The 8,996-nt window shown below is 63.2% G+C and overlaps 1 protein-coding gene across 1 annotated transcript in view; it reads right to left on the reverse strand.

Moving 5' to 3' along the window:
- The window catches only part of RHBDF1 (rhomboid 5 homolog 1), a 7,559-nt gene extending 865 nt beyond the window's left edge, over positions 1–6,694 (reverse strand). Inside the window, exons 1-18 of the mRNA XM_045286013.1 lie at positions 6,474–6,694; positions 5,030–5,158; positions 4,830–4,960; positions 4,574–4,681; positions 3,964–4,177; positions 3,462–3,671; positions 3,259–3,381; positions 3,032–3,189; positions 2,510–2,767; positions 2,329–2,440; positions 2,169–2,243; positions 1,921–2,082; positions 1,329–1,429; positions 1,187–1,250; positions 774–868; positions 439–514; positions 272–372; positions 16–169 (exon numbers count right to left, since the gene is read on the reverse strand). Coding sequence (XP_045141948.1) covers positions 16–169; positions 272–372; positions 439–514; positions 774–868; positions 1,187–1,250; positions 1,329–1,429; positions 1,921–2,082; positions 2,169–2,243; positions 2,329–2,440; positions 2,510–2,767; positions 3,032–3,189; positions 3,259–3,381; positions 3,462–3,671; positions 3,964–4,177; positions 4,574–4,681; positions 4,830–4,960; positions 5,030–5,146 — 2,259 coding nt within the window. The 5' untranslated portion in view covers positions 5,147–5,158; positions 6,474–6,694. The remainder of the gene's footprint in view (positions 1–15; positions 170–271; positions 373–438; positions 515–773; positions 869–1,186; positions 1,251–1,328; positions 1,430–1,920; positions 2,083–2,168; positions 2,244–2,328; positions 2,441–2,509; positions 2,768–3,031; positions 3,190–3,258; positions 3,382–3,461; positions 3,672–3,963; positions 4,178–4,573; positions 4,682–4,829; positions 4,961–5,029; positions 5,159–6,473) is intronic.
- Positions 6,695–8,996: the final 2,302 nt, after the last annotated feature.

The following is an 8,996-nucleotide window of genomic DNA, read 5'->3' on the forward strand; positions in this document are numbered from 1 at the left end:
GCCCCGCAGGCTCACCTCAGCCCGGTACGGCAGGAAGATGGCGCTGGCCAGGTTCCCAGTGATGCCGCTCAGCAGGTAGATGATGGAGATGCGATGCCAGCCAGCCAGCTTCTCCAGGTCCCGCAGGATGGTCATCTGGAAGCACACGGACACCAGGCAGTGCAGGACCCTGAGGTGGGGAGGGCAGGGGGTGCTCAGCCAGCAGAGTGGGCACGCTCTTCCAGCCTGGCCGCTCCACACCCACACCCACCCCGCCCAGGGTGTCACTTGCCCTGCGTGCAAGAAGAGCGACAGCCACAGGCGGTAGAACTGGTCAGGGACCTCGGGGTTGAGGAAGGGCAGGAGCCCACAAACATCATCCATGCAGTGCACCTGCACAGAAGGGCTGTCAGCACCCAGGAGGGGGGTGAGCACCTCACTCTCTGCCCCAATCCTTACCTGTGAGCAGAGGGTGGCCTCTTCATGAAAGTAACCCCTCATGAAGTCACAGTACTCCCGGGAGGTGATCTCACACCTGTCAAGACAGGGCCAGGTGGGAGGGTATCCTGTGTCAGAGAACTAAGGCCCCAGGACAAAGGGGCACACGCCAATCCTGCCTGCCTTCAGTGGCTGCAGATGGTTAAGTCTGCTTCAGTTACATGTCCCTCTTTGTGCCTGCACGCATGTGTCCACCCTGTTCTGCAAGTTTGCACACACATGCATACGCACCCATCTCCCAGGCACCTGTGAACACACACAAGCCTGTGTGCGCTCCCTCCTAGAGACACACGCACCTGCCCTTGGTGCCGATGCAACAGGGGCGGCCGGTGATGACACAGTCCATGTGGGGGTGGTTGGTGTGGTTCCCGGCACTGCTTTTCGTGCAGATCTGGGTCAGAGATGGGGATGAACAGGAGCAGGGTAATGGCCTCCCCCAACCCTGCACCTCATTCCACACTTGGGGTGCAGGCGGCTCTGAGGGTAGAACAGGGCCCACCCTGGGTTTTGCCCAGGCCACTGCACCCACACCCTGAGTCCCAGCCCAACCATCTCTAGTTAGAACGATGCTACTGGCCTCCACATCCGCCGCCCCCGCTCAGACCATCTGCTAAGAGGCCTCAGTGAAAGCCTTAGGACTCACAGATGGGAAAGTTGTGACGCTGATCCCACCCAACAAGAAGGTGGCACCCTAAGGATCCGCACTCACCGGCCACTTGGTGATGTCATCAGGCCACTCATGAGGGTCCTCGGAAGAGGGCTCATCACACACCCTGCGTGATCACAGCACCTAGTCAGACCCACCTACTGTACAGCCCTGTCCCCATAGGTGAGTAGCCTCGGGGACTCACCTGGGGTCCTGGTGGCAGACGGAACCAAACTGCCTCTTGCGGCCATCAAGGTCTGGGGCACTGGGGTGGACAGGCCACTTAACCCAAACAGCCAGGGTGGACTGTGAGAGACATGGGTTCAGCCCCAAGTTGGCAGCGAGAGGGCTCAGGTAGCGAAGGGTCCAAATGAACTGCTCAGATCCTGAGGGTGGGAGCAGGGGCTGGCACCCTCTGACCCCACAGCTCGGCCTCCAGAGTGTCTGATCCAGAGGACGTTTTTTTCAACAGCATAATTTGTATTGTTAAAATTGCAAATCAGCACCAAATGAAGGAAGTGGTATGAACTATGACCTTAAGCAATGGATGGGACTTTTAAAAAAAATTACTTAATGACTAAGAAAGACACATGCACACAAAAGGGACACGTGCTCAGGGGGACACACCAAGATGCCACACACCAAAGTGGTCTAAGAGTGCTGCGCTGGAAGGGCAGTTTTTGGGGGGCGTACAGGAGGACTGTGCAGGGGACCTGCGCAGACCTGGCAGCGGTGCCCTACAGGCTCCCCATGAACACATGGCACAGAGAAGGCGGCAGCCCTGCACACACACCCACCGAGCACTCCTCCTCCGAGGTCTGCACGCAGCCCGAGCGGTCGTTGCGCACGCAGCAGGCCGAGTGCCTCTCGCGCTCGCGTGCCGTGCGGATGAGGCTGTGCACCTGCGGGTCCTGGCGCATGCAGGGGGAGAACTTGGCACCCAGGTGGATGAGAGCCTCCTACAGGTGAGAGAGCGGCACATGGCACCATGGCCGGCCCCGAGCCCTGCCCGGCCACCCTCGCCCCGCAGACCCGCTCTCCTCACCGAGCTAGGTCCAATCCAGAAGTTCTCCTGCTGCACGTACTTGACGTTCTCATAGACGCCGCGGTTCCGCAGCACCTGCGTAAGAGCGTGTATCAAGCGGGTGGCGGGGCCTCAGGCGCTGGCGGGGTGCTGGTCCGAGCCCACACACCCGGGGGCTCACCGAGTCCACTGTTTCGTGCTGTGAGAAGCCCACAGGCGCGATGCCATAGATGCAGACGGCCAGGATGGTGATGAGCGAGTGCACGAACGTAAGCCAGTAGGTGAAGAAGGGCCTGCGTGGGCCGAGAGTCAGCGGGCCCCGCCCCCAGGCCCCGCTCAGGCCCCGCCCACCCGCTGCTCACCTGTGGTCATCCATGTCCTCGATCTGCCGCTTGACGTAGCTGTCGATGCGCTTGCGGTACGTGCGGTTGGTGAGGCGGCCCACCATGCCCAGCCCGTACGGCCGCTTCTCTCGGGCAAAGAGCTTGCGCACTGGCACCGCAATACGCTGGCCGCGCCGCGGACCTGCCGCACTGACCACCTCCTGCCGCAGCCGGACTTTGGGCTGCTGGGCCGCCAGGCCGCCCTCCTTCTGCTTCCGCCAGCCTCGTTCCAGGGGCCTGGAAGGGGCCGCAGTCAGCCTCTGTCCGAGAGAGTCCTCCTGTGGTCCCTTCCCAGCGGGGGCCCTGGCAGACCCCTCGGGGCTTAATGGAGTCAGGGAACCAGGAGCTGCCTCTGGCATCCTCCTGCGGACTCCTCCACGCCCAGCCTTGAGTCCCCAGTCACGGTGGTCAGGCTGGCTCCCAGAGACACGGGGAGCCCTCTCCCCTGAGCCCTGTGGGCCTTGTGCCCACCCCAGCAGGTGCGCAGGGCGCGCTACTCACAGCATCAGATGGCTGCGTTCGAGCTCGCTGCGGTCCAGGGCCCCACCCGTGAGGTCGGCCTGCTCGGGGGCCTTGTCCCACTCCTTGAGCGCCGCCTCGGACGGGGACTCGAAAACCTCATCCGGGTAGGTGGACAGTTCCTCGTGGAGGACTCCTTCCTAAGCAAACAGGCGCGATCAGGGCCCGGTGTTGGCGCGAGGTGGGAGGCACCGGCACCGGGACCTTACCCTGGCGAAGAAGGACGTATCCAGCTCATCAGGGAAGTCCACCGTGTCCTCCTCCAAGAAGCTGGCCGGGGTGAAGCTGCGGCGCTGGGCCCTGCGCCCTGCGCCGTCGCGAACCGAGCGGCCCTGCGCGTGAGTGGGGGGCGTGAGTGCGGCGCGGGAGGGACTGCCCACGCCACACAGTCAGCACATGTCACCGGGTTCACCTTCACCAGCGCAGCGGCAGCCCGAAAGCTCATCTTGGCCACAGACTCTCGCTTCCGCCGCCGAGGGAACCGGTTGAAGCCGGAGCGGGAACTGGAGAAGGAGCAAAGGGAGGCTGCGCCTGGCGTGATAGGTGTGTGAGGCGCACTCAAGCCGTCGCAGGTGTCATCCGCCAGGCGGAAAGCCCGTCCGCGTGCCAAGGGGTCGATGATCTGTGCGGAGGAGAGGACACAGCGGAGTCAGACGCTAGAGCAGGCACCGGGAGGGCTCTGTGACTACCAAACCTACCGGGGCCTGAGTGGAGTGGGGTCAGTTCTTCCCATGGGCCCTAAGACTACCCCCTTGGCCTGGGACCCCACCCCAAGGCCCCTTTCCCCAAGGGTTAGGGTTAGGGGCCATCAGATGACCACTGGCTGAGTTCCTGCCATCCACAAACTGCCACCCCCAACCCCAGTGCAGGGGAGCGTGGGGTGCTGTCGGGAGTGGGGCAGGAGGCACGCCCACCTTCTGCATGCCCAGCTGGGACGGCCCGACATACAGTGGGGGAGGCGTCTCGGTGCTGGTCATGGAGACATTGTCCTGGCTGGGCAGGTCCAGCTCCCGGATGACCTGTGGTTTCAGCTTCCCATAGCGCTGGCTGCAGTGTCGGATGCTCTTCCGCTGCCATTTCTGTGTGCTGTCACTGTCCTTGCTCACGCCGAACCAGTCGGCAGTGCCCCTGCCACGGGAGCACAATGCCACCAGGGCCCCTCCTCAGCCCCCAAGCCCTCCTCCTGGGCACAGGTCCAGCAGGCAAGGTCTGATTAAACAGACGGAAGAACAGCCCGGCCTTGGTTACCCTGCCAAGTCAAAGCCCACTCAGAATTCCCACTTGAAACACAACCACCTTGCTCAGGTGAGCATGTCACCCAAGAGCCCACCCAGGTAGCCACTATGGCCAAGGGGACCCCCAACATAGTGGCTGCTGCAGGCAGCCCACAGCATTGGGGCATGCAGACTGAGACGTGGCCAGCAGCTGCCCTTAGGAGCTTCGGGGCTCAGCTGCCCTGCTGGAAAGACCCTCTCTGAGGCTGCACACCATGCACACGTCGGCACACACATGCGCTGTGAGTACCTGAGCAGGGACCGGGAGAGAGACCGGCGCTGCGGGAGGGCCCTGCGGGCACCCCGGGGGCCCCACACAGGTAGCGTGTGGACATGCTCAAAGCGAACCTGTCGGTTGCTGGGTGGGCCGGCAGTGGGGATGGGGGAGACAGAACAAGAGAAAGGCTGAGGGGAGCCGTGGGGTGTAGTGGGTGCTGGAGGCACAAGAGAGCAAGGATGACGTGTGCCGGGGGCCTGCCCCAGCTGCAGCTTCCCAGAAGTGGTACCTGCGGATGGTCTGTGTGATAGAAGCCTGACGCTGCAGCACAGGCCTCCGGGGCTCCGGGTGGGGCGAGGGCACTCGGGCCGTCTCGGCAGGCATGCTGACACTCCGGAGGAAAACCTGGCGTCTCAGGGGCTGGGAAAGGGGCTGGAGTGAGAGAGCCAGTGAGGGCAGTCCCCAGAGCCCCTGCTGGCCCAGGCTTACCTGCAGAAAGCTGGCCTCCTCCGTGGCCGGGGCCGCTGCAGCTGGGATGTCGAGCTTCAGCCAGGGCGGTTTCTTACGCTGTAGGCTGCTGGTGCTGTCCCTGCAGGCCTCAGTCATGGTGCACGGGAGCTGGGGGCACAAGCAGGGCTCAGTCATGACCATGAGGCTGACTGCCCTGTTGATGTGGACCCCCACACACGCCACACACACCATGTGGTCCAGGGTGACCAAATTTGCGCACAGCACATCAGCCGAGGACTAAAGGGATGTAGACAGGAGCCCCCCCCCCCACCATGCTTCCTTTCCAGACCTGCAGAACCCGCTGAAGGGTGGGCTGGGGTGACCCTGGCAGGTGAGGCCTCCTAGACTTGGAGAGGGGTAGCAGGTGTGGCAGCAGCCTTGCAGAGCCTGAAGCTGCCACCAGGTGGCGCCACATGCCCGGCAGCAGCATGCAAGAGGGCTTAGGGCCACCCATTTAGTCCTCACAGGCCTGGGCACCTAGCCCCAGCCAGACCCTATGACCCAGCCAAATTTCCTGTGCTCAGTGCCCAGGTGTCCTGCTGCTCAGCCGCAGAGGTGACAACTGTGTGCCTGGAGGGGTGGCGCTCTCTCATTCAGAACCCCCCTATGGGGTAGTACTAAGTGCTGGACAGGACAGAGACCGCCTTAGCAATTTAGGGGCCTCCATTGTGCCTGAGGCTGGGGGACAGGGTCATCCATAACCTCCCCTCTCATTACCACATGGCTCAGCCTAAAAAGTGACTAATGTTCCCCCCAAAAAAACTGCTGTCAGCTATAAAGGGGGAGAGTTAGTAGACCAGCGGGGTAGCCACCCCTAAGAGCCTCCACACCCAGGAACAAAGAGGACCTCCTGCTACTGGGGACACACACACACACACACACACACACACACACACACACACGGCTTTCTGTCGCAAGATTGATCCCTGCTGCTCCCCTCTATCCTCAGGGTGCACACCCTGATTCTAGAAGCTGCAGGAGGGGCAGGCAGATTCTGTGCAGAGGGGGGACTCGGCCACAGAGGGCAGGCGTCCAGTGCAGGCCCGAGGCTGAACCCATACTATGCCCCTCTCGCCTGAACCCTCCCTTCCCTGGATGCCCACTCTCTGTGATGGGGCGGTGGCCCCCTACGCCCAGCACCCCATCTGGATCTCATGTGGGTGGGGTTCGTGAGAGGGTCCACAGGCAGGCGGGGGCAGGCCCAGGGCAGACAAAGGGCTGGGCTGGGAGGGTGTGGAGCAGACAGTGGGTCAGTGTTTGCCACCCCTGCCGCAGCCCCACAGTGGGCTCTTGTTCTGAGCAGCCCCTCATGGGGAATTCCAACCGCATCTCCACAGCACCAGGGTCACACTGCCTAGCCACCCCCTGTCCAGCCCAGCCCCAGGCCTGGCAGCCACCAGTGGAGTTACACAGGGAATCTCACAGGAATAAAATTCAGGCCGGCCACAGGTCAGGTGACAGGAAGCAGTGCAGGGAGGACATGCTGAGGTGTCCAAGACTCAAGAGAAGTGACCACCAGCTGGAGTTGGCTCAGGAGTGAGGGAGAGGAGATGGCCAAGTGACAGGTGTGGGCAGGGAAGTGAGGTTATGGGGGGCCTGGAAAAAGGACCCTCATCTTCTCAAGCAGCGGGAGCCACTCGGGCCGGCCCCCCACACCCTCAGGACAATTCCAGCAGGATGGCTGGCTGGGGCATGGACAGCCGGGCCCCAAGCCTCACCCCCCTAGGCCCCACCCAGGGGGCTGTCCACCATGCCACCGAGGTCAGCTGGGGCACAGGCCCCACCCTGGGACACCTGCCCAGTCATGTCCTCAGCTCACCGGGCTAGCTCACCAAGAGGGCTAGCTCCCCAGGACTCCTTGTTTGCACCCCAGTCTCTGATCGTGACTTCTGCCTGATGCCCAATCTGACCCCCAGCTCAGGATCTCCCTTGGTGTGAGGGCCACCAGCTGGGCAGCAGCCTGGAGTCCACTTCCTCACACGCTGCTGGGCAGCCGAGGAAATGCGCCTGGCTCCTTGGTGCCTCTGTGCCCTCATCTGTGAGGGCACTCACATTAATGCCAGGCCTCTGCGACACAGACAGCCTTCTACTGACCCAGGGTCCCCAAAATACAGTCACTGCCAGCTTCCCAGGAGGCAATGGGGTTTTGAGTAGAGGCCTGGCCACCAGCCGGCAGAGGAGCCACAAGCATGGAGCAATGACTGCCCTGGGGTGGGGAGGCAGGGTCTGTCCACTGTCCAGCCCACACATATGGCCAGACAGAAGTCCCTGACCCCACAGCCTCCCCCAGGGGCTAGGACTCTGCCCTCAGAGATGGGCACTTTGGGCTCCTAATCAGAGGTCTGGCTGGAGCTAGGAGAGGCTGCACCCCAATACAATGCCCCAGAAGGACCCTGCTGGCCCCCATAAATACTCCTTGTGGGTGGCCCGAGGAGGACAACACCCCCACACCTGCTTTGACTCTGACTCTGCCTGACCCCAGTGAACCTTCCCAGACCCTGAGAGGGAGGAGCCAGGCTTTCCCAGAACCTTGACTGGGTTAAAAACCTCTCCCCTGGCCAGTCCAGGAACTGAGGGTAAAAGGGGACAGAGGCTCTAGGCCCTGCAGAGCCTGGCCAAAGCCCTAGGGAAAGGGGAGGCGGGCTCTGGACTGTGGGAACAGGCGCCCTACCCCCATGCTGGCCACTTCCCGCCAGGCATCTCCACTGGCGGAAGAGGAAGCTGCCCCCAAACACCCCCAGCCCATAAAGCAGGTCTGTCTCCCCCAGAAATCCAGGAACTCCAGTCTGGGCTGAGAGTCAGCCTGTCACTGATACCCGGTGGGGACAGTGGCGAACTGGAGCCAGTGGGAGGGGGCCTCACATCCCAGGGACAGAGCTGAGGAACTCCAAAGAGCCCCTGGGGCTGGGAAGATCCGGGAGCCCAAGGTGGTTCTTGGGAGGGAAGGAGGGAGTGGAATAGGGGCCCCAGCTCAGTCTTAGGTGGGTGGCCTGTCTGGGCAGAGGGTGGGCTGGACAGGCAGCAAAGGGGGGCTGCAAGGGGCCTTCAGTCTGGGGCCAGCAATCCCTGCACCCCTTACCCCATCTCAGAGGACCCAGGCAGGTGAAAGTCTTAGTCTAGGGAACCCCTCAGCCAGTGCTGGACACCCACCCTCCAGCTGCCTCCCATGTATGGGTTGGGGGCCAGGGGGCTGAGGGTAGTTCAAAGGGTGGGGAGACCCAGGAAGGGACTGCCCAGCAACCCATCCAGCGGGGCCAAACCTGAAAAGCCAGTTTCATCCTCGAATGTTGTCTTCACCAGGAAGTCTCATGGTGGGGTGGGGGTGGGGGCGATGCCAGCTTGGAGCCCCGGACCTCCAGACCCAAGCCCCACCCACCCTGACAGACACACAGACTCACAGTGGAACAACCATGCAGGCTGAGGATGCCTGGGTGGGAGGCCTCACAGACAGGCCCAGCTGGACAAACAGCCAGCTTCCCGACCCCCTGCCCAAAGCGCTGGGGTCCAGCTGTCACCCCACTTCGGAACAGGCCCTTCTGCCCAAAGCACTGGGCAGTGGCCGCAGGCTGCGGCGCGGCCTGCCGCTCGGGTCCGGGCGGGGGCTTTGGGACGCGGTTCCTGGCTCCTGGTTCGCGGCTGACAGGCGGGGGCAGTGGCTGTAACGGAAGACGCGTCCGTACCCCCGCCCGGGTGGCCACGGCTCCGACTAGGGCACGATTCCCATCTTGGGTCGATCCCGGAAAGTTCCGCCCTCGGAGCCCGAGTGAGTTCCAGGCCGAGACGCCGCCCGCTGCGGCCGGAAGGGGAACGTGGGGTGCCCGGACACGCCTGGCACCCCTGGACTCCGGGACCCTCAGCTGTCGGCGGGGGCTGGGGCCGGGCTGGCCGCGCGCTCAGGCCGCCGGGACGCGCTAATCCGGCCAAAGGCTATTTTTGCGGCGCGCGG

Source organism: Echinops telfairi, unplaced genomic scaffold, assembly GCF_000313985.2.
Source record: "Echinops telfairi isolate 266 unplaced genomic scaffold, ASM31398v2 ScPeMD7_5;HRSCAF=22, whole genome shotgun sequence".
Classification (NCBI taxonomy): Eukaryota; Metazoa; Chordata; class Mammalia; order Afrosoricida; family Tenrecidae; genus Echinops; species Echinops telfairi.